The sequence below is a fragment of the Abramis brama genome (genome assembly GCF_963993115.1).
Source record: "Abramis brama genome assembly, chromosome: 3".
Classification (NCBI taxonomy): Eukaryota; Metazoa; Chordata; class Actinopteri; order Cypriniformes; family Leuciscidae; genus Abramis; species Abramis brama.
The window spans coordinates 12,671,204-12,696,503 of record NC_139965.1 but is presented as its reverse complement, the minus strand read 5'-3'; the positions used below and the strand labels follow the sequence as shown (position 1 = coordinate 12,696,503).

The following is a 25,300-nucleotide window of genomic DNA, read 5'->3' as shown; positions in this document are numbered from 1 at the left end:
CGATGACACTATTTTTAATTTTTATAGCTACAGAAACCAATAACCACCCGGACAGACTCAACAGAATCGCTCGAACTGTGGCTTCGTGCGACTGGACCACTTGGACGGAAACAGCACATCTGTGGTATTTTGCAATATTGGAAGGAACAACCCAATACAGTCATGCATGTACCAATATTTACTGGACACATTAACAATTAAAATGAGAAAAAAAAAAAAGGTGAGGAGGATGATTCCTGTTTTAGTATTTAACTCACTGTTACTCTTAATACTCTATTCTGCATAAACTCTCAGCCCCGTATTTGCAATAGAATCTATATCTATTTCTATAAGTCTATGGGAGACGTATTATTAAACATTATTGAATAAAACTAATATATTTGTATGATTGTAAAACCAAAGTGTCGTTTGTTTTATTCTCTGCTTGTGAGTGCGTAAACGCTCTGTGACAACAACAGCCATTCAGATGAACGTATAATTCAATGCCCTTGTTTAAAGTAAAGCGTATTAATTGGCGCTCAGGTAAGTGCCAGCGTTCGTCATCTCAATAGAATTATACAGGCGAGTCAGCATTAGTTATGGGTTGTTAAGTTGACTTCTATAATGATTAAATTGGCAGAGGACCAAACAGTGAATATGGTGGGACGGCGCCATTATGGCTGGACGGGAATTAAGGATGAACGGGAGACGGGTGGCATGTGTTCCAAGAGTCTTTCGCTTCGTTCCCACACAAAAAGCAGGCTTTCCAAAAAGAGCCGTTTCCAACTTTTATCTGTGGAGGAAAAACTTCAGCAATCCCCTGACCTCTGATTTCAAAAGGCCCATCAAAGTGTCAACACTCGAGAGCAGCGGAATAAATCTCATCCTTTAATCTAATTGGTGGGATAAAGCCGCATAATTCTTTTTAACAGCTCTGATGAATTACATAAAAGTGCTGCACATTAATGCTACACCTCATCTTGCGCCAAAAGCACCCCAGAACTGAATAAATATGCTGGCGTGGATTCAAACAGATTTCCTTATTTAAAGAGCACTTTTGGGGGAAGACTCAGTGACTACCTCAATGTAGGGTAGGTTACATGAGTGCTCTGCCTCTTTGTAAGGCAGGAAATAGTTTGAAATGATCATGATTTTTAGTGTCACACACATAGAGTTAAACCATGCATGTGCTCTTTCAGTCTGTGGATATGGATTTGTATTAGAAAAAAGTAGCCTACCTTTTGTGAATTCAGGCCTACCTTTTGTCATCTTTACATTGCAAAAACAGTGCAGTAGCAACAGTTTCAGTGGCTCATTTTTACACAGATGCTACATCGATGAAGCATAAATAACTGCATTTACATTTAAGGAAATCTTAATTGCATAAGTAGCTCCGCTATGCAGTTTAAGTTTCAAATAAGAAAACAAAAAAAGTGACATTATGATAAAAAATAAAATAAAAAAAAGTTACAAAAATAAGTTCTCTGAAATACTATTTTGTTAGCTGACGTTTGGTCTGGGCGCGTGCGCTCATGCTCCGTGAGTGCGCGCATACGGCCGCGCGCCTGTAACCCGAGCACAGTAACAGCGGTCTGACTTGTGCTGGGAAAAACACGAATGGACCCTCACGTTGACTTTCTATGAAGATATCCCTGTGGTTTCATTTGGTGAATCGCCATGAAGGCCCAGGACTGGTTTATGATCTCCTGCTGCCTCTGTGGCCTGAGCGCAATGGCAGGTAAGTTGAGTTGAAGTTTCCAAACTGAATGTGTGCGTTGTGTTTTCACACGTGTAAATTCCCAGTCAACTTAAAAAGTAACATCATAGTAAATCGAAGTTCTGAGGTCCTAAAACACCAGAGGGGGTTGAAAAATATCATTAAAACGTTACTTTTTTCACATTTTAAATCGGTTTGGTACCGTTTTCCACATAATTTTAGTCATTTCTAACATTAACCTACATGTTTTTAATTAACTCAATTCTCACAATTGCAGTCTACGTTTCCAATTATGAGATAAAGCTTATAAGTTGACCTGTTCTCGTTAATTGTACAGTTTAATCCGAATTATCTTAATGGTTATTTAACACATCATTTGATGTAGACATATGTCATGATTTGGTCAAAGAGTACAGTATACCATAATATACAAATAAACAGACGTCTTACTACTGTATGACAGAGGCTGCCAAATTAATATAACACCCAGTGTGAAAAGGTCAACTGCAGTATCACGTCAGTCATTTGTCAGGAATGCAATATGTCTGCAGTCTATAGCGAGCCATAATAGCATTATACTGTACAATTATTACGCCTTTAACAATTCTACTTTCAGAATTGGCACAAGACCTCATAGTGGTCTCATATGTACATTTAATAACACATCGCATAGAAATTGCATAAGTGTATTTATATGATGTCTGTAGCCTACAATACTCTAGTTCTGTAGTATTTTTCATTCAGAAACACCCTAAGGGTGATTTGATCTCGCATTGTTTCCTATTGGGTTCACTGGTCATTAAGATCCATAAATTGATGTTTTTGTGCTTAAACCAAATGTTCCCAATGGCATGTCACAGTAATTAAAGAAAACGTATACAACAGAAAGCATGAGAGTCAGTTAGGAGAATTTATCACTTGTGAATATAGTACCAAAGTGATTAAAATAAAAGGGACATTTGTTCAAGATTACCAGTTTTATGAATACCCCTGGGAAAACTGTAAATTAACCTCGAGTCAGACTTTCACCAGGAACTCTTTAAATTAAAAGTTGATTTAAAGGTGTTTCGGAGAGGTTAATTGTGGTAATTATTGTAGGGAAGCTTTCAATGGGACTGCTGGGCAGCAGATGGCATATACTCTGCAAGGCCTCATTTATTTCACAATATAAGCGCTCACACAAGAAAAGAAAAAAAGATTTCTCATTTCCATGCAGTTTCAGTATAGCGTTGGGGTTTCTTTTCTCAATAAAAGCCACTTGAAGTTATTACTCGCAGGAAAAGTCCGTCAGAATCATGTGAATGTGTGTGCATATGTACTAAGCAGCAGCCGCTGGTAATGAAGGTGACGCGCGCCGTTTGTTACTGTCAGTTCGTATTCTGGGGGGCTCGAGCTGGCGACACTTGATGAATGTGGCGCCCCTAGAAGGCCCGCTTATAAATGCGCCCAACCTTCGAAAGCTGAGGGAAAAAAACAGCAGACATGATGCATATAAACCTCAGAGATGGCCAGGGCGGTGGAGTAAACAGGCACCCTCAAAACTGTGAAAACCCAAGGCTATTCGTGAGGCTCTTATCTGTTCGCCTTTATGTTCAGAGCTCAAATCCATCCATCCATCATTACACTCACTTTGCTTTACTCAAAGATTAGGTTGTAAAACTGCCTTCTGCAAGACTTTTAAAACCTGCAAGACTTTTAATACTTAAGATTCTTAAGATTAAAGACTTATACAACACCGTTTTCAACTAAAAACGAAAAACTTTGTATGCGTTTTGGCCGTTCATTTACACGACATCAGCGTTTTGGGGGGCTGAAAACGCAAACTTTTGAAAACGGTTTCAAAGTGCAAGTTTTTGAAAACGGTCTAAACGATAAAAACGTGAATCTGTGAAAACGATGACGTCATGCACATGCGTATTACATGTTGTTAATCTATAGTGTTTCATCGCCATCTAACGGCCTGGCAGCAGAATACAGCGTTTTTTGGTCGTTTTTGCGGATCCGTGTGAATGAAGATCGTTTTCACAATGGTGTCGTCTGTATGCGGAAAACAAAGGAAAACTTCTCAGTTTTAAGCATATAGTAGTCGTGTAAACGTACCCTCAGGCTAGGTTCAGATTGCTGGTAATTGTTGCCCAAATCTGATTTATTTGCTCATATGTGACTACGATCTGTTTTTGTCATGACAGTGTGAACAGCAAAAACCACACTGAATCTGATCTTTTCTGTTCTGATTTGGGCCACTTCCATATGTGGTGCTAAATCCGATTCAGGTCAGATGTTTTGCAATGCGACTGCAGTCTGAACAGTCGAATCGGGATTCAAGCGACTTTTACGTCACTATAGATCGACATTCGTCACAATTATCATGGGATTTTACATACCCGACCTTATCAAGACAGTTGCGAAAGCTAGTCAGTGCAGGACAGTGATGTGTGTGTCAGAACTCCTTAGTATTACAGCGATCGCTCTATATGCAAGCAATATGGTTCGTAGCATAAATGTTTAAAAACTCTGCTCTCTTTTTTCGTATCCTTGTCTTTGATTTGCCTTTGCATAAGTTGACTTGCTTCCATGACAGATCACACACGCAAAAAAAGATCTATTCGCTCTGGAATCGGATATTGGCCACATTTAAAACAACAATGTGAACAGCTGGACAGAAAAATCGGATCTGAGCAATAAATCGGAATTGATCACCAAGGCTCGCAGTGTGAACGTAAGCGTAGAAGAGAGTTGTACTGCTCTATTTACCTGAAAGACATCATCTCTCCTAGGTGCATCAGAATCAGAAGGTAAGCTGATGAAGAAACTGTTTTCTTCATACAACGTTAAAGTCCGGCCTGCAAGGAGCCCAGAGGAAAGGGTCGTCGTGAGGATAGGCATGACCCTTTCAGCATTCGTCAGCCTGGTATGAGATACACACACGCACACATTTATGTAACTTAATGGGCACATGCCATTGTTGCTTTATGTTGTTATTCATTTTATTATTAACCCTGCTGGGAAAAACCCCAGCTAAAACCAGCCTAAGCTGGTCTTCCAGTCTGGTCATTAGAAGACTGGTTTTAGAGGGGTTTCGGCAACTTCTTCAGATGGTCAGGCTGGTCTTAGACTGGGAGTCCAGCTGAGCAAACATTTGGACACCAGTTTGACCAGATTAAACCAGCTGCATCTAACTTAAACCAGCTCAGACCAGCAAACCAGATTCGGCTGGTTTTAACTGAGCAGGGAAAATAAAGGGGGTTGCATCTCTCATCTTAATGGTTAGTATGACTTTTTAAAGGCTGCTTTGAAATAATGAGTGTTGTGAAAAGCGCTATAGAAATTAATTTGACTTGACATTAATCTTATGTTATATTGATTGTTTTATTTTTATTATTACTTGGTACTTATTGTAGTGCTTTTTTTATTGTGAAGCGCTTTAATCTGAATTTCTTGAATGAAAGGCGCTATACAAATAAAGTTAATAATGATTATTATTAGTAATAATAGTTGAATGGGCAGAAAAGTGGTGATTGTTTGTCTGACTGAAAAGCTCGTCATTTTATCCAGGGTTTCTGTGGGTCTTAAAACGTCTTAATTCGACCTTATGCAAGGTCTTAAATGAGAGCAGAACGTCTTAAATTCATAAAGTCATGGCATGACATTTTGCATACATTGCAAAAAAATCTTCCTCAATATTTTTGTCCAGTTTTCCAATACAAATATCTAAACATCTTTAAATCAAGATACATGTTTGTGATGAAAATTAGGTCTTGAAAATTTTAACAAGAACAAATTTCTATCAATGAGTTATGAAAACCTCCCTTTGAATTAAGTTTTTTCTTTTTCTGAGCCCATTGGCAGATATTTGTTCTTGTTTTAATCATAAACTCACACATTTTGTATCTCCAGTAAATGTATCTTGATTTAAGAATCTTTAGACATTTGCACTGGAAAAGGAGACAAAAATAATTGAGGAAGAACATCTGTGTTCAGAAGGTACAGTAAAAAGTTATTTCCATGTTCTAGTGGTTGTGAGCAGAGCGATTCAAAACTCATTGTGTTTCTCCTTAGACGTTTACATTTAGAGGACAGATTGATGTATCGTGTTCCCTTTAATTTATTCCTTACATTTTCTTTACATGGTCTTAAAAAGGTCTTTAAAAAGTCTTAAATGTACCTTCATAAAACCGTCAGAAACCCTGTTCATCATAAGTTGTGGTTACTTTTTAAAGAGGGACTCAACATTTTCACATGCATTTCTTAAAGGTACATCAGCAAAAAACAGACCGTTTAAGTGTGGAAAAAATATGACTGGTTACGATCCTCATAAAAATGAAATCATATAATATGACCGCTTTACAAAGCGCTATTAATTAGAGTTAGGATAAATTAGCCAAAGGAAAACCTCTCCCATTCTTTGCAGGCCCATGATAAAAGCTGGTTTGAAGCAGGTCTGATGGTTGGTTCAGCTGTTCAGTGTGTGAATTTGGTATGTGAAACACAGGGATTTAATAACCCGGTCTCGGATAACAGTGCACACACAGATTTGCATTTGTACTTTCTTATCAATGTTTTGTTTTCATTACTCCGAACAGAAAGGAACATTACAGGCTTCATGAACAGTGATTTCACGTGGATTTTGCTCGAACAAACATGTGTGTGTCCAAAACAAGATGTATATTGAGATATTATTCATGTGTCACTCTTAATCAGCCTGGAAGCATCCGCACATTTAAGGCATTGCATGCATATTAATCATATGAAGTGTGTATATACAATGTCTATATGAGTGTTATGGTGTGTGTGTTGACCCTTCCCCCCCACTGTCTGTGCTCTGTACTGACAGCTGACATTCCTACACTAGTTTTAAATAGCATTCAGGACTGTGTACTGATCTAACATTGAGTCTCAGGTCTTTCCCTTGTCTGCTAATCATTTCCCATCACTCCCTTCTCCCATTGGAGCCAGTGTTCCCATTATTTGTGTTGGCTTTAAACACATCTCAGTAGCAGAGAATTTGGGGATTCTTCATTATAGAAATGCTCAATGTTTTTCTTCTAAACTCCCCCGTTTGTGTATCAACCGTCAAGGAAACACGCCAGTTGACACGCTTTTTACAATACAGATTGTTTCAAAGCAGCTTTACAGTGAGAACAGGAAAATAATGCTACAAAGTTTGTTTCTGCTGGACAGCAGATCTAGAAGAAAATACTGTCATAGTCCAGCTTAAGTAGCCTAAGTTCAGTGATTCATTCTGTTGTTGATTCATTCGGTTCATCTCTGTTGTAAAAAAGTTATTTATTTAGTTCATTTATATATATATATATATATATATATATATATATATATATTGTTGAATATTAAGTGTCCATAAAGAAGTGTATAGTGCTAGATGTTTACAGTGTTTTTTACATTCACAAGAGCTCCTGCTGTGGAGGTAAGGCTAGATAAATGAAAAAAAATACATAAATATGATTTACCTTGCCCAATATAGCATAGTGTTGAAATTGCTTTAAATTGGGATTCTTGAGTTCATTTTATAGAGCCGCCAGTTCGGGAAGCGGCGTTCCAAGATTGCTGATATTTCTTTGATACTGTTATCATTGGTAGAGTAAAAATAAACTAAATAACTGGCCGTATTGTGTCTAAAATGTGATTTGCTCAATATTAAAAACTTGTTTATTGTACTGTTGTATAAAAGCAACATCACACTCATACAATCACAGCCAGGCACTCTAGATATTGTAAATTGTAATTGTAAAACCCAAAGAAACTCTCATTTTGAAACTCTAAACACATGTGCATTCACTAATTGAATTAATTAATTAATTTTATTTGTTCTGTTTCATATTTTTTTGTGTTCTAGAACATGAAAGATGAGGAGATGAACACTGTTGTTATTATGAACTTGGTAAGTCAGCACGATTTCTTTCGACTCCTGTGTGTCATTTTGAGAAATAACGTCTTGAAGCGCAATTCAAATTCATAAAGCTTTATTTGCATCAAAGAAAAGTTATCTATCATCTATCATGACAATTTAGTGGACTGAAATTACCACGTTACCTCACAAGACAAACTGACAATAATAACTTGGATCAATATAGCATAACTTTGAATGCAAAATGAAAGATTATGCAAATGCCATTAATAATATGTATTGAAAAATGTGCAGAGATATTGCATTTGGTATAGTTAATGACACAAGCCAGATCATTTGATTAAATGATGAACTGGTTGTACTTATAATTTCAACGATGACCCTCATCTCTCTGTACATGAACACACACACTCACACACACACACCTTTTGTGCTCTTGCAGGAGTGGAACGATTATCGCCTCTCCTGGAACCCGAAAGATTACGGGGGATTTGATGTGTTGCGTATCCCGTCTTCAAAAGTGTGGCTTCCTGATATTGTTCTCATCAACAAGTAAGTAGTGTGTGTGTGTGTGTGTGTGTGTGTGTGTGTGATGCTTCACATATTATCTCAGAAAGCCTAGTGTCAGGCACATTATCTTAGAGAGCCTTTGTTGAGCTTCTGCAAGAACAGCAAAAATAACAAAGAAATTATCAAAGCGCTTGTGAAGCTTGTCGAGAGATGCATGCACACACATTACTTCCTCTCTCTATCTGTTCCTTTCTCACACACACTCGCTGTAATGCCTAGGTAGACCCTCATCACTGCTGGTGTAAATATCCTGCCTCCTTCATTCATCTCTGCTTTATAGCCAATTAAACTACACTGCTGTCCGCTATAAGCCTCTCTGGTCCAGCGTTCATTCTCACACACACACACACACAAACGGCATCCCACACACTGTTCAATGAGGGAGATCTTGGAGTCCCACAGCACCATTACCGTAATAGATGGGAAGTTTTAAATGCCTGTTTTGTGTCCTAAGAGGATTATACACCAGTGCCGTACGGTTTAAGGGCTCAAATGGTCAATCCATCTTAATTGTAGGTATTACTCTTACTTATTGTGATACAGTCATACAGTATATCATAAAAAACATAATTGGACAGTGACATGTCAATAACTCTAAGCTGACAATGATAATTGGCTGTCGACCTCCAAAAAGGACAAAAAAAAAATGTTACATACACTTTGTACCCTAGTCATATGATGTGAAATGTGAGCCATTACTCATTGTAAATCTTACCTTAATCAAAGACAATAAACAACACAAGATGAACAAGAGCCAGTGCCATTTCCCAGCACCTGGGAGAAGGTGGGGTTTTGTGTGTGTGTGTGTAAACCTTCCCTTTAAGTTCTCGGGTCGACTCTGAAATGTGTTTTAAGATTGTGTATGACTGCAGGCCAATATCTGCACTCAGAGAAACCTCCGATGCGTGTGTCACATTACAGACTACCTAAGACATAATGCAGAGACAGCATCACTAGCCGCTTTTCCATTACAGATTTGCGAAAAACTTTTGCGTTTTTTTTTTTCTGCGAAATGATGGCATTTCCATTAACCGATGTTATGCGACTAAAACGTAATTTTTTCCTCTCGCGATAAGTCATTCCAAAAATCATAGTAATGGACATTGGTTGGTTTATGTATATCCCAGCCACTGCACTAGCCATTATTATTAATCAAAGGAGACGTATGTGTGTTATCCAATCATTAATGGCAAGGAAAGACCCTTATACTTGAGAGCGGCACATATGAGGTGTTTCTGGCTGTTTCTCCCTCATATCTGCTTCGAGGTCTTGATTGTGGCATTTCTTGTGAAATATTTCTTTTTTGAATTGCCTGAAAAACCACCTTGTGCGAGCGTAAAAACATTTTTGCGATAATTGGGAGTTTTTGCGAAATTGACGTGTTTCCATTGGCCGTATTTTCAATTCGCAATTTCAATTTGTGCAATTTGAAGGGTAATGGAAATGCGGCGTTTGATAGAAAATAAGTTTATGTGGCTACTTGCATACCCTGAAAGTTACCTCAGGTTTTGGAACTGAAAGTTGAGGTTATCCGCTTGCTCTGAGTAATCTTAACCAGGTAATACCCCCCGGTGTAAACAAACCCAAAGAAACTCTCATTTTGAATCTGATATTGTCAATGTGGACTTTCAGGGGGAAAATAATGGAACCATTCAAATTGCCTCAATGTGGAGGTTTAGGTTTGTAGTAGCTATGCATGTTTATCTGCGCTTAAACTTCTGTTTGTGTGTGTTTGTGTGTGCAGTAATGACGGCGTGTTCGATGTAGCTCTACAGGTCCACGTGCAGGCCTACAGTAATGGCCGTGTGACGTGGACTCCACCTGCTCTTTTCAGGAGTTCTTGCGGAGTGAAGGTAAATTCTGCAACTCTACAGACATTCTGTACTGCATAATGGACCAATAAAAACATCAAGTGCTCCATAATGTTTTAATTGTTTAAATCAGTGTTGTGAAACATTAACAGCATGGCGTAACAATTCAAGATGTGCATTTAAATTATAGGTGATGGTACTTTCATGTTTTTTTTTTAGCACTCATATTTTAGTTCTTGTTCTTGATGAATGTTCAGCACCTTTCGGTAAATAAATACTGTAGTAATAAGAGTAAGTTATGGATGAGACCTTTAAATACTGTAATGATGTGTCGAAACATAAGACGTTTAATGACGCATTAAATCACAAGTGTTTATACTCAGCACAACTGCACTATGAATATATTACAGTTGTACACTGCTGGGGTGAATTTCTTGTTTAAAAGAGTCTTATTTACCACATATAAGTGGCAATCTCTCTCGCTTTTGTACTTGTTTTGTGAACTTTTCCCCCTCCTCATTTGTATTGCTGCTTTTGTTTGGCCTCGCTCTAGTTTGGCTTCGTTTGATGATGTTCCGTCTGGTCTTTGCATGTGTGAAATCAGAAAGAGAGATGATTAAAGGAAGTTGCACGTCAGCCAGAAGCGCACACGCACTAACATGCACAAATCACATTCTCCATCTGCAGGTGACATACTTTCCTTTTGACTGGCAAAATTGCACCATGGTTTTCCAATCTTATACGTATGATTCCTCAGAAGTGGATCTGCAGCCCGGCCTTGATAAGAATGGAAATGAAATCCGAGAGATAGTCTTGGACACAGGCTTCAGCGGTAATGGCGCTCTAACACTGTCACAATGCACAACAACCTTTTAAACATTCAGACAAAGCTTTTTCAAGCCAATGTGAAAGATTGTCTTGAACCCATCTAGTTTTATACCTTATTTCAGCCTTTGAAGTGAAATGTCATTTTAACTTTTTTGTTTATTTTATATATACTTTTAAAGAGGACCTATTATGCCCTGTTACAAACTCTTGATTTTGTTTTTGGGCGATGCTTGAATGTTCAGAAAACACATTATTTTTCCCATATTCTCCACTGTTGCAGCTCCTCTCTTCCCAGTCTGTCAATAACGCTCTGTTTAGTTCCTGTCTCTATGAAGCCCCTCCTTCTGAAAAGCGCAGTGTGTTCTGATTGGTCAGCTATACCAGTGTGTTGTGATTGGTCAACCGCTTCCAGCATGTTTGGAAATGTCCCGCCTCCTTTCATAACCATGAGTTTCACCCCAAAAAATATGGACGTAGTGTCCGTGATGTCATCCGTAGGTTTCTGAGGTTTCTTTTTGAAGCTCAAAGTGGGCGGAGCCGGCCATCGCCATCTTGGATAAACAAAAATGGGCAAAGAGCTGAGGTGACGTGACGGCTAACAGACAGCAGACAAACGGCTAGTAGTGACAGCAGTGGCAATCCACCTGTCACTCAAGTGGCCGCGCCCTTAATTATGCAGAACTTTAGGGCTTAAAGAGATAGTTCACCCAAAAATGAATGGCGTGAATGGCTTTCTGTCTTTGGAAGTCCATCAAAGCACATCTATTCATGATTAAAGTGCTCTGGCTCTGCAGGGGTTAATAAAGGTCTTCTGAAGTGAAGCTCATAAAATAACTAGCTTTCCGGATGTACGTCAAGTTCAAGTGTTACTCTCTTGGCGTTAATTGATGCGTACGGTCGTCTGCCGGAAGCCAGTTCTTTAAGTCGATAAAGTTTTAAATATGGATATTTTTCTTACACAAATGCATCGCTTCATTTCAGAAGACCTTTATTTTCCAAAGACAGAAAGCCATTCACTCCCATTATCAAGCTTGGAAGAGCCAGGACAATTTTTAATACAACTCCGATTGTATTCGTCTGAAAGAAGAATGCCATATACACCTAGGATGGCTTCAGGGTGAGTAAATCATGATCTAATTTTCATTTTTGGGTGAACTATCCCTTTAATATAATTTAAACGGATGCGTTATAAAAAAATTCACCCCCATGAATTGTCATTAAGGGCAAAATTAGCTATAAAGACCAAAACCACTTCTTGTACCAGGCTGTAAACATATTTTTTTCTGCTGTAAAGTTGGGCATATTAACATTGGGGGTCTATGGGATTGACTCTCTTTTGCAGCCGGTCTCTAGTGGCCAGTCGATGAATTGCAGTTTAAGTCTCTTCCGTGTTGGATTCAAGAGAGAGACAGGCAGGTTTCAACACACTACTAACTAACTCAACCAGGCCTCATGCCTTTATTCTGCGTATGCCTTGGCCAGGAATTATTTAAATGAGGAATATTGTGACGTGTTCGTTCCTGGAAGAAAACCCAAGACTACAATGGAGGCGTTTCAGGGAGTTCAGAAGTGACACTGATTTTTGCTTTGCAACTTTGAAGACCTTTTTCATGCTTAAACAGCAACATTACACACTAAAGAAAGTTGAACATGTTAAGTAGTATAATAGGTCCTCTTTAATGGGATGTTTTAATACACTTAATACTTGAACAATGTTATATTTATAAAAAAAATCACATAATGACTGGTTGATTGCACTCAAAATGGCAATGTTGTATAATGTCATTGTATTGTTTGAACACTACACCTGCACACAGAGACAAACACCAGTTTGTTTTTCTCATCATCACATCTTCTGTCATCCCAGAGAGTGGAGAATGGCACATTCGTCATAAGGTTTCTCGGAAGAATATGCGAGAGGACCTGTATGAGGACATCACCTTCTACCTGATCATCGAGAGGAAGCCCATGTATTACGTGTTTAACATCGTCGTGCCCTGTATCCTCATCACCATCATTGCCATCTTTAACTTCTACTTGCCACCTGATGCAGGTAAAGAGTTTTTGCGCTGTTTTTTTTTTTTTTTTCTATTTCAAATCTGATGCCAGGATTGGTAAAAAAAAAAAAAAAAAAGTCAAATCCACTTTAAATTTGTGTTTTTCGTGCTTCGCATTTCGCTGCATTCCAAAGTTCAAGTTTAGTGAACTCTGAGCTGCGAATTCACATCACGTGGAGACGAGTGACCTGTAGAAGAACAATATGTCTTGGCGTGACCCCTTGGCTGAATTATTAGAATAATATTTTTGCTGTAAAGTCGAGTAGATTGTATATTTTTTTACATTTTGAGTGTATTACTATTTGTTATATGTTGAATTCATGTTTATAAAAACGACGCTTCAGAGCGTGACGTCATGTCACGACCGTTGCAGTGTCTCGTGCTCAAAGTCTAGTGTGACCGTGGCTTTAGGCTGATTGAAGACTAGACGTCCACTGGTCCAGTCTTGAGATGTCAAGAGCTTGGACAAGAAGTTGAATCACATACTCTGCTGTTGTAAAGAGCAAACCTGCACGATCGGGCTGTTGTTAAAATGCGGGTGGAAAAACTCAGATGGTCGTTCAACACAACCGCCAATATAAATAACTTTTTATTAGATTGAGGTTTTATTGACCTTGGCTTAAACTAATGAATGCCCAATTATTGCCCATTATAAATAGATATTTTACCTGCATGGATAAGCTCCTGCTACAACAAGATCAATCTTTCAGTTCTACCAGTTAAGAGTGTAACAATGATGAAGGGATCATTAGTACAAGCCTATAGCGCTGCTTATACAGTCTGGTCTATTAATTCCATTATATAGTACAATTAACCTAATCACATAAAAGCACATTAAGACTCTGTATAAGTATGTCTTGTGTATGCACGAGTAGATCAAGAGGAGCTCTCTTTTCTTTTCAGGGGAGAAGATGGGTCTTTCAATCAACGTACTGCTGACTTTAACTGTCTTCCTGCTTCTGCTGGCCAACAAGGTTCCAGAAACATCTCTGGGTGTTCCCATTATCGTCAACTACCTGATGTTCACCATGATCCTGGTCACCTGCTCCGTCATCCTCAGTGTTGTGGTGCTCAACCTTCACCATCGTTCCCCCAACACACACCAAATGCCTCTCTGGGTGCGCAAGGTCAGTACAGGAGACCTCCAGTCAAAGTGTCAGAGAAGGTCTCAGGCCCTGTTTACTCCTGGTATTAAGATGCGTTTTGGTTGATCGGATCACAAGTGAACGACGATAAATACAGGTGTAAACGGGGTCTAAAACGTTTTTAGCTTGTCCACTTTCGGCCACTTCCAGAGGTAGATGAAAACGCATTCGACCGGATTGCTTTCGTAGTGTAAACGCTCATGTGATCGAATGTATAACTAATGCGTAACATTATGGGAAGAGCTCTAGACAGACGGGATTTAAACTTTGTCGGCTGAAGACCCAAGTTTGGTTTGAAGATGAAAAACGTACCAAGCACAATGTTCTCTCACCATTCCTGATTTCTAACACACACTCTTCGGCTTGCGGCTGTCAGAGCAGAAACTAAAGCTGATGATCTCTGTGTGTTTTTCCCTTGTCTCCGGACGTGTTCATATGTAAATTACACATGCTTATTTTGTCCTTTAGATCAAAAGATCTGAAAAGGTATTTGAACTCAGCTTTCAACAAACTAGAATTTTAATCAATGAAGTTATAGTTAAAGGTACACAATGCAACTTTTGTCCCTTTAGCGGTTAAAAAACCAAAACTGCATGCATTTTGCAGAGGAACTTTGTTTTGGTTGTGCTTCGTCTCTGCGTGACTGTGCGGATGAATATGATTATACTGCTCATAAAACATTCACTATAGGTTTCAGAGATATAACCAGTTTAGATGGAAAGGATCTCAAGCTGACTAGCTGAAGATATTACTGTATCTTTACCCGTTAATACACACGGCACTTCCTTGAAAATAAATTCCAGCACAGCGCTACAACAACCATAATGAAATGAGCCTTCACAATAGATAATGCTTTATAATGAACTCTGTTGGAGAGAAACATATGGCTATTTATATGTTCAATAAAATACTCACCTGATGAGTAATAAAAACACCATCTCTGCGTCGCTTTTACAAAAAAAATTTCCTTCAGTTCTTGCCATCTCCAGAAAGCCAAGCCAGTGTTGATTCTTGTTGTATTACGAGCTCTGTCTCGTGCTCTTTCTCCAGCAGACTCTCCTCTGTTCGCCGTTTGTTTAAAACAAGTGATTCTTGGAGGATGGAGATTTAACTGCTCAATGTCAACCTTTCTCACTCGTAAAACTAACCTCTGCCACTTTCACACCAGACACGCGTCAAAGTAGGCGGAGAAACTTCTCTATATTTACGGATGTGACGAGACACACACGCCAGTGACGGATATACACAATTTCCCACACAAACCATCCAGACAGGTCTAAAATATAAACACTTATAATAGGCGTACCATTGTGAATCAGGGTAAGACAAGAACACATTTTGGGAGAAGGATTGATGATGTATTGACTCATTATTTACATTTTGTTAATTTTAAACAAAAAAAAGTTCCTTAGTGTATCTTTAAAGTCTTTCTTGGACCAGAAATGTTTTTAAATTTCTGGTTGAGAGTTAAGTAACCATTAGCAAAACACAAAATCAGCCTGCTTTTGTAATGAGATGCACACCCTTTTGTGAAACTTTTGTGGAGTCAGCGGCTTTCAACAAATTGAGGGCTACATTGTTAAAATGACAGATGCAGAAAACATTTCCATTTAGCATTTTCTTTTATTCCCGGACACTCCAAAACAACCCTGTCGGCCAATTACAAACTTATGAAAAAAGGAAAAAAATGTTGAATAGATAAAGGCTAAAAATAGGAAATTCAGTTTAGCAAACAGACTGTGCAGCAAAATAAAAGCATCTTTTCAAAAATCAGCCTATTATGTTAGACTATTAACCTTTATCGATGGCTGTAAGCTCAACATTATTTAAAATTATTAGAGTCACGGCTTCTCCATCACACCACAGCGACCCTTTTACACCTTCTATTCACACCCGTCTCAAGCACAACCCTACATGTATTTCTAAAGATTATATATTGCAGCATTTCTTTATTCAGATTCAGTTCAGTTTTGCAGGACATTCACTCGTAACAGCAAGGCCATGTGAAAATAGACACGTGATGCAAGGCTGAAAGATGATGTGCTGGGCGAGTGCAGTCTGTCTCTTTCTTTTAGATCCTTTGTGAAGTCATGCAGAGGAAGCAAGGACTCAGCCATCTCTACACAACTCAACACTCAGTTTTAAGAAGCACTGTAGTGCTTTTAATTAAAGGGATAGTTCACCCAAAAAATGTAAATTAGCCCATGATTTACTCACCCTGAAGCCATCCTAGGTGTATATGACATTCTTCTTTCAGACGAATACAATCGGAGTTATTAAAAAAAAATGTCCTGGCTCATCCAAGCGTTGTAATGGGTGTCAATGGGTATATACTTTTTGGAAGTCCATCAAAGCGCATCAATCCGTCATAAAAGTGTTCATAAAGGCCTTCTGAAGTAAGAAAAATATCCATATTTAAAACTTTATCGACTAAAATAACTAGCTTCCGGCAGACGGCTGTACGCAAGTCTTTTCCACTTCCATTTCATGCACACTTTAATTTTCAAACCCTAAATTTTCATTGCTGCCTGACATCTATAATAAATATATATTTTTTATTATATATAATAAAAATCCAGTGGACTTGCACTGAAGGAGGGGCCTTTAAGTTTGCACTATCTCCCTCCACACTTTCTTCAGAACACGTAAATGTGTTTCTGCTACAGTATTTTTTCCGAATTAGAAGAACTTGAGGTTTAATGGGCCTGTTTTTACTGCATTTCTTCTAGATCTTCATCCACATGTTGCCTCCATACCTGGGGATGCTGCGACCCAAAGTAGAAACCCCTCTGTTTCTCGAGAAACCTTCCAAGAAGGAGAACATCCAAGCCATCAGCAGAGTGGCAGATGAGTACTTCATCCGCAAGCCCAATAACACCAACTTCCTCTTCCCCAAACCCCACAGGTGAGCCTCTGGGGTTATCAGAAGGTCTCAGATCATTAGGGTCATGGGTCAGACGGGTCAGGGAGAATGGAAGGCAGAAGATAGCTGGTTTTAGGGGTGAATGGATAGGCTGCTTTCTGGAGTTGGAGAAGTATCACCACTTGAGCTCAGGTGGAGAGTATATTATGTATGCAGTAATGAATCTATATAAGGATTCATTATGATTATTTTGGAGGCACCTTTAAAGACCCAAAACACATTGAAAATCTGGGACTCAAACATCTAAACCAAACAAAGAAGTATGAAAGTGAAAATGAACTATGTTAATTTTTACACTGTATCTAGGTCACTACCCAGTTAACAAGGAACGTTCTCAGAACATTCTGGCAAGATTCTCTCAAAGTTATGAGCGAACATTATTCTAGTAACTTTTTTAACGAACGTTATCTGGTTTTTAATAATGTTCTTAAAACTTTTGCACAAAAACATTATTCATGCATCGCTCATGGAACGTTTTTTTCCTTTAGTTGAATGTTCTTCTAACTTTTTTTTTTTTTTTTAATGTTATATTTGTTACAGTACTTTATAATGTTCTCTCTTAAATGTTCCATCTTCTGTTTGCTAAATTAGTAACTGGAATGTTCCCTTAACATTCGCCAAGAAAAAACTGGATGTTCAGAGAACATTGAAAAATAATGTTTTTATAACTTAATGTGAACGTTAGCAAAACATTCTTAGAACATGTCTTTGTTAGCTGGGGAATCACATAACCAAATTTGTAACATTGATCATGTGACTCTCCTTGGAGTTCATGCAAAAAAAATGTAGGCTGTTTAATTATAAAAATGCTAAATAGAGGCACTAGTGGTCTCAGACTGTGTGTGTGTGTGTGTGTGTGTGTGTGTGTGTGTGTGTGTGTGTGAGAGAGCATGGCTGAACGCTTTAGGGTTTGATTAATCCTTTACTCTCTCTCACACACTTTAAATCATCTCAACCAGGGAATTTCTCTGTGTGTATCTGGGGTGTATGTGGGTGGTGTGAAAAAAGGGAAGAAATCATCAGTAAAATAATAACGATCAGCACAAATGGGCTCTGACACGTTAGACCTGGCCTGCATCAGGCTCAAGAGAGGAGGGAGGAGAAATCGAGACAGGACAGAGTGTGAGAGAGAGGAAAGATGAGGAAGAGAAATTCGATGAGGCAGTGGTATCTTGCTTTTTAATTGGTTTTATAGCGTGTTTTGGCAGCATTGCCACCATGGTTTAGTCAAATTAGTCTTTCCTGATTAGTCATCTGTGTCTGTTGATGTACAGACTGAGGAGGGAGGAGGATGAAAGAAGAACAAATCTCCAAGACTGGCAGAGGATGCCTTTGACCTTTTCTTTCATTAATTTAATACTCTGCTAGTCTTGTGCATCCACTAGCCAGACTTTGATTATTGCCATCTGACTTAATCAGGTCAAGATATGTAAAACGTTTGCTGTTTTAATGTTTTTTGCTCACCAAGGCTGAATTTATTTGAGAAAAATACAGTAAAATCAGTAATATTGTGAAATATTATTACAACTTAAAATAACTGTTTTCTATTTTAAAATATTTTCAAATGTAATTTATTCCTGTGATCAAAGCTGAATTTTCAGCATCATTACTCCAGTCTTCAGTGTCACATGATCCTCCAGAAATCATTCTAATATGATGATTTGCTGCTCGAGAAACATTTCTTATCATTATGAATGTTGGAAACAGTTGTGCTGCTTTAATATTTAATAGAACAGAATTAATTGAAATCGAAATCTTTTACATATTATCTTTACTGTCACTTTTGATCAATTGAATGCATCCTTGTTGAATAAAAGATGTAATTTCTTTCAAAAACAAAATCGTACTGACCCCAAACTTTTAAATGGTTGAGTAAATCTGAACTCCATCATTCCACAATATTAATCTGGCACGATATTGCCAGTTCAGTCAGTTATACTGATGACATCAAAGACATTTGTGGAAAATTCATTTTAGACTTCGTTCAGAACTTCTGTTTTTTCCTAAATGAAATATACTAATTATTTCACTGAAAGATTCAGTGCCATGAACCTTGTAAACTTTGAAAAATCCAGTGATTTAGTTCTTCCTCGCTCATTTTAGCCTTCTGGTGATGTTCTTCTCCGAATAACTGATGAAATATTGTGCTCACTGACTCCAGAAAGTTGTGCATAAGCCAGTAAATCAGATTGAGGCTTGCCGTTCTGGATATGCATCTGATTATAGCGAATGCTTTTGATTTAGAGAAAAAAAAAAAAAATTGAGATTGTTTTTTTTTTTTACAATCTTAACAATATGATATTTTCTTTATTTCTTTTATCATCTGCCATGAGCTTTCCTGTAGCTCAAACAGTAGAGTGTTGGCACTTGCAACGCCAAGGTCATGGGTTTGATTCCCAGGGAAAGCAAGAACTGATAAGAATGTAAAAAATGTGTACTTTGAAATGCAATCTATAGCACTATTGGCACTGGATTAGTATTATCTGGAGACCTCGTGTGATTTAGAAATTACCCCCCCCCCACACACACATCTGAATTTCGTGTGGCGCATTCACACGGGATAAGCCTGTGATTTTACTCGAATTTACTGACTTATCTCCCGGATATGATGTCGATAGGCTATTGCTTGGAAATGTCTTGTCGATATAGGTCTAGCTGTATGATATATCATAAACAGAGGAATGTTCCTTACCGCATGCTGTTATACATGTCATCCATCTCCATCTAATCATGGTTTTCAGCTTCCTCTTTCTGCAAATTGTATAGTTGTATGGTGTAGCCTATAGCGATATGACCCAGCACCCAAAATACTATCAAAACACTCCAACGCAGCCTCAGTTCTTCACGAAAGATGGATAAAAGGCGCACAGGAAACAAAAACCTTGAAAAAATGATATACGACCCCGCCAAATCACAGAGATGCCGATTCGCACGGGACTAATATTATCACAGGACCTCGGTGTTCGGTGAAATATGGTAGGTCATTTGTGGAGGAATTTTTACTTTACAAATTACAGACATGGCCGATTCGCACGGGATTAAGATCACAGACAACCTCCGCAATTATTACAAATGACTAGAGGTCAACAGGTAATACTTATCCCGTGCGAATAGGGCTTAAGTCGCATTGGATAAAACGCATAAATGTAAATGTGATCATGTTAATGCTGTTCCAGGCTCTAAATGAAGGTACACGCTAGATGTTAAAAACACACTCCTCTGCTGGGTTAAAGCTTTCCTCTGCTCTCTTCTCCCGATTTGCTGGTCTCTCCGTCCGGCATTGACGTATGTCTCAGTCTAATGGGGTTCCTCTCGGGTCACTGAAGCTCACTGGGGAACCACAGACTACCTGCAGTGAGCTCCTGTTCCAGCACCTGAATACACAAACACAGACGAGAGCGGTGAGGAATGAAGAGTCACACTGACCCCTTGTGGTGGGATGGGGAGGTGAATATCTGGAAAATTGATGAGGAGCAGTGGGAGAGAAAGAAAGAGAGGGGATTCATAATGAAACAGATGTTAGTGAACAGATTCTCAAAAGAGGAATGCAACACATCAGCGGTGATAAGCATTTCATCAGCACATTGGAAGGATTTCATGGGTGGGTGGTTACACCATCAGCATAAAACAGATTTGAGAAAAAAAGAGAGATTATGACTCAGAGTGACTGACTGAATGATTGAGTGAGGGTTTTAAATGAAAAAACAAGTATGACAGTAAGTGAATGAGTGATTAAATGAATGAGTTAAAGCGATAGTTCACCAAAAAATGAAAATTCTGTCATTAATTACTTGTCGTTCCAAACCCGTAAGACTTTCGTTCATCGTCGGAACACAAATGAAGATCTTTTTTGATGAAATCTCTCCGATCCCTTTAGTAACAGCTACGCAACTGACACTTTGACTCTTCAAAAAGTTCATAAAGAGATGGTAAAACTAATCCATATGAATTGAGCGGTTTAGTCCAAATTTTCTGAAGAGACTCGATCACTTTATATGAAGTTTTTATACGTTAGTCAGTCAGTCCTCATTGGAACGGGTCACCTTGACACGGGAGTTTTGAGAAACTGCCTCTTATTCTGCTGTGGGATTATGTGGACACACACACACACACACACACACACACACAGCAGGAATGGTACACAGCCCAATGCATTCTTGGGCTTTAAATGCTTCCACCCTTTTCTCAAGGACAAAGTAATCAGATCCACTGTGGATTTAGACTTGCTGCCTGAGGTTTCACTCTGTGTTCATAACTTCCTGATACAAATTTACTGAGGTCAACCCTTCAACTTCAGAAAATAAGAAGATATTTAAAGGAATAGTCCACGCAGAAAAATGAAAATCATTTGGTCATTCCAAAATTATAACCCATAATCTGAGTTACTTAAATGTTAGTAAACAAACAGTTTCATTTCCAATTGACTTCCATTATATGGATAACAAAATATAGTCTATTGGGCTATCCCTTTCAGTTTCCCTTTGCATGTTTTACCACAAACAATAAAGTTACATTTTATATTACATGCATTTGGCAGATGCTTTTATCCAAACGCTACTTGCATTGCATTCAAAGTATATATTTTAACAGTTCATGCATTTACTGGGACTGAAACCCATGACCTTGGTGTTACTAGTGGCATATGAATATGGTTCATATGTAACAACATTTCTGGTATGTTTGTACAAACATTTGAAGATAACTCACTACCCTGAAGTATAGAAGTATGTATTTACAGTATGTTCAACAGGACCTTGTGCTTGCATTCTCATCAGTGTGTGTGTATGTTTATATAGAGCATGTTTCTGGGCAGTTCACACATAAAACAATGCCAAGCCTGCCCCAAATTGAATAAATCAGTGTTGCAGTCAGTGTTGTGGAAAGTTACTTTTAAAAGTAAAGTTACAATATTGCTTCACTTTTATCCAACAAAAAAAGTTCTACTTTTGGCCTTTTCACACCAAAAGTGATACTTTACAGTAGATGGCGCTGCTCAAACAAACCTTTCAGCTGTTCTGCTGTTCTGGATCACAAAAGAAGAAAGTTCAACACTCTTACTTAAGCAATAAAATAAATCAGCACAAATTGGTTTGTTTATCTAAAGTCATTTTAGCTTATTAGTATGGCTGATTTGGATCATCGAAGGTCAGCAGCAAAGACAAGTGAGATTAAATGCATAAAGTGCATTTGTTTTATTTAACATTTAATTATTGCAGGTTTGTATAATCTGAGTTTGCATTTCACTGTTTTTATACATTTTAAGGAATACTGAATCTGTTTAGTGCAAGTGAGATGAGTAAATGCTCACATTCAGTCTAGAACTACAATAACCATCTCATGTTCACACACAACGCCTCTGCACTTACAGTGTACTCACGAATTCTCTCAACCAAGCTGTCAGTCAATACATTTACATACATAATGCATTACTTTACTAGCCTGGAAATCCAGACCTAAATCTGAAAGATTAATGGTCTGGCATCGACTAATGAAAATCGTCCAGCTCGAGGGGCGGCACCAAGCATGCATTTGAAAATCTCACTGCACGCAATTGTATAACACTACGACCAATCACAACAAGACCCATATGCTTAGCTACCAGCGGAGCTAACTGGAAGATTAGACTCTTGCCGTATCCGGTCGGCAAAACAGCAAAAACGCCCTTCTTGCAAAGGAACGATTCGAGCGCCGTCTTCTGTTCCTCTTTTAGATAAAAAGCCAAGTCTAACTCGTTCATTGTAGCGGCCAAAGCCGTTTCAAACAACTGGTGTTCATCCATAGCCATCTTGCAATGTTTACTAATGACTTCGACGTCGTAGCGCTGTCGTCATCTCGCCTCTGGCCCGCCTATATCAGATAACCCGATGTGATTGGTGCAGCTCGGATACTAGGGCATATTTAAAGTCCGCGTGAACCGGAAGTTGCAAACGACTTTTCTCCAGTGTTGTGACGTATTTCCCAGTGAAACGGAATATTGAACAGAGGGCAGGGTTTTACTCTAGCGCTCCTCCTCTCTATCTCTCACTCATAGCAGGCTACTCTGTTTCCTCAGTTCCCCTCAGTTCTACTCTGTTTCCTCCAACCCAAGTCCTCAAACCTACGTCATCAGGGAAGGTCCTCCAATGCAGAGGGGAGGGGCATTTTCAGATTTTGATTAAAGATTACGAAGCCAAAAATTTTTTTTGTGTGGATTGACTTGCATGGATGAATTGTTCACCACAAAACGATCAATTTAGGCAAACAAAGTAAATATGGTCAATTTTGATTTCATGTGGACTTTAATGAGCATCATTACTCGACACCAGAGTAACTCGCTGAGCAAATTCAACTTGTGCTCTCGCGAGAACTCTGGATTTCCAGGGTATTACTTTACTAGTTCCTTGAAAAAATAAATCTTTTCGTAGACATGTGCTACTTGTAATGCTAATCCCCAACACTGGTTGCGGTGCGCAGTGACATTGCTCCTGTGTTGCAGGTTCCAGCCTGATGGTCAATGCACTGACCTGAGGAAGTTCATTGACGGGCCGAGTCATTTCCTCAGTCTTCCTCCAGAGCTCAAGGCAGCCGTGGAGGCCATCACTTACATCGCAGAGCAACTGCAGGCCGAGAAAGACTACGAGGCTGTAAGTCATTTACAATCACAACCAGAACCATAGGTTTGCTTTTCCTGCTTCCGAGCTCTCGAAATCTTTACCTTCCCTTCGTTCTCACTGTTTTCCATCTCATTTTTCTCCCCTTCTCTACTTTCTCTCTTCTTTTCCTCTTTCTGTCTGTCTCTCAGTTGAAGGAGGACTGGCAGTATGTTGCCATGGTGGTTGATCGACTCTTTCTCTGGATCTTTGTGGTTTTTACCACCGTTGGGACGCTGGCCATTTTCACTTATGCCAGCTTCAATACCACTCCCACTGACCCCTTCCCCTAAATCTGACGTTCTCTCGCGCCTCGATCCTCAAAAACATTGGCATGTGATGTGTTAGACACCGTTCAGTGCATATTTATGGTCTTTTACTGTTACAAAAAGAGCACAGCAATTCATTCACAGAATATTTCCATTAGACAATGGATGGATGCGTCTAAACAGCTTTATTATTGCTGAGTTCAGTAGGATTTTATACAATTAGGTCTTAGCACTGATAATCAGAAATGTTTCTTGAGCAGCAAATCATCATATTAGAATGATTTCTGAAGGATCATGTGACACTGAAGACTGGAGTAATGATGCTGAAAATGTATTCTTTGATCACAGGAATAAATAATGTTTTTAAATATATTCAAATAGAAAACATTAAGTGTAATAATATTTCTCAATATTACTGTTTCTCAAACTTTACTGTATTTTTAATCAAATAAATGATACTAATTTTTACAGAATAAAAGTGGTCACTGCGGCGGCACCCTATCAAATGGTACTAATATGCACAATTTAGATACTAATATGTATACTTTAGAGGAACTATTATGTATTTTTAAGACCATAAAATGCAGCCTTTAGGGGTCAATATGGTTCAACGGGTTACCTTTAGAAAGGGTGCCGCCCCAGTGACGGCTTTTATACCTTTTTTTCTGAGAATGTAGTCTACATGCATCTATGCATGGTGTGCAAGACATTTTTTGATACCCAGTGTGATGTGTGCTCTTAAGTGTGTGAAGGCTGTTCTAGTCATGATGTTTTTAAAGAAAGTTTTTATGGGATGAATAAAGAGCAAAGGTGATCAGGAAATCTGCTTTTTTTTCCAGAGAATACAAAAACTGTTACTTGCACTTTGTGTGTGTGTGTGTGTGTGTGTGTGTGTGTGTGTGTGTGTGTGTGTGTGTGTGTGTGTGTGTGTGTGTGTGTGTGTGTGTGTGTGGCTCAGGTAAACCCTACGTTATGGAGACAAAATGTCTCCACAAAGATGGCAATATCTGAAATCCCTGTCCTTGTGGGGACATTTTTGGGTCCCCATGATGAAAACAGCTTATAAATCACACTAAGTGATGTTTTTATAAAAAATAAAATCTAAAAATAAATCTATCTATCTATCTATCTATCTATCTATCTATCTATCTATCTATCTATCTGTCTGTCTGTCTATATTTATCTATCTATAGATATGCAATATTATTATTGCAAATAATATATCAATAACATGTTTTTGAATGAGAGTCAGAGAGGCGGGGTAAATCAAATACATAGAGGGATCTCTCACACACACACACACACACACACACACACACATACACACATATATATGTATATTTGTGTGTGTGTGTATAGTTTGTGTTCTAGGGTAGGCATGAACAATACACTACCTATCAAGTCAACCCCTGAATATTGAATTCATTTCTATTCATTTTAAATAACCAGCTAATATTCATTAAGAATATAGACAAACTTTTTATTACTGTACTTGTCTAGATTGGC

At 38.5% G+C, this 25,300-nt stretch overlaps 1 protein-coding gene across 1 annotated transcript; it reads left to right on the top strand.

The window, feature by feature from the left end:
* Positions 1-1,556: 1,556 nt before the first annotated feature.
* Positions 1,557-24,608, top strand: chrnb1 (cholinergic receptor, nicotinic, beta 1 (muscle)). Its single transcript, XM_084110272.1, has 11 exons — positions 1,557-1,717; positions 4,474-4,607; positions 7,551-7,595; positions 8,005-8,114; positions 9,877-9,985; positions 10,631-10,775; positions 12,639-12,824; positions 13,732-13,955; positions 16,703-16,878; positions 23,372-23,519; positions 23,678-24,608. Exons 1-11 carry the CDS (start codon positions 1,657-1,659, stop codon positions 23,816-23,818), a joined length of 1,479 nt encoding a protein of 492 aa, XP_083966398.1. The 5' UTR covers positions 1,557-1,656; the 3' UTR covers positions 23,819-24,608.
* Positions 24,609-25,300: the final 692 nt, after the last annotated feature.

What these genes read in the sequence shown, in the direction of transcription:
- chrnb1 (XM_084110272.1), top strand. Translation starts at nt 1,657, where the DNA reads ATGAAGGCCCAGGACTGGTTTATGATCTCCTGCTGCCTCTGTGGCCTG. An exon ending in CTGTTGTTATTATGAACTTG is followed by an intron (nt 7,596 to 8,004) that starts GTAAGTCAGCAC and finishes GTGCTCTTGCAG; the next exon opens with GAGTGGAACGATTATCGCCT. An exon ending in CTTGGACACAGGCTTCAGCG is followed by an intron (nt 10,776 to 12,638) that starts GTAATGGCGCTC and finishes CTGTCATCCCAG; the next exon opens with AGAGTGGAGAATGGCACATT.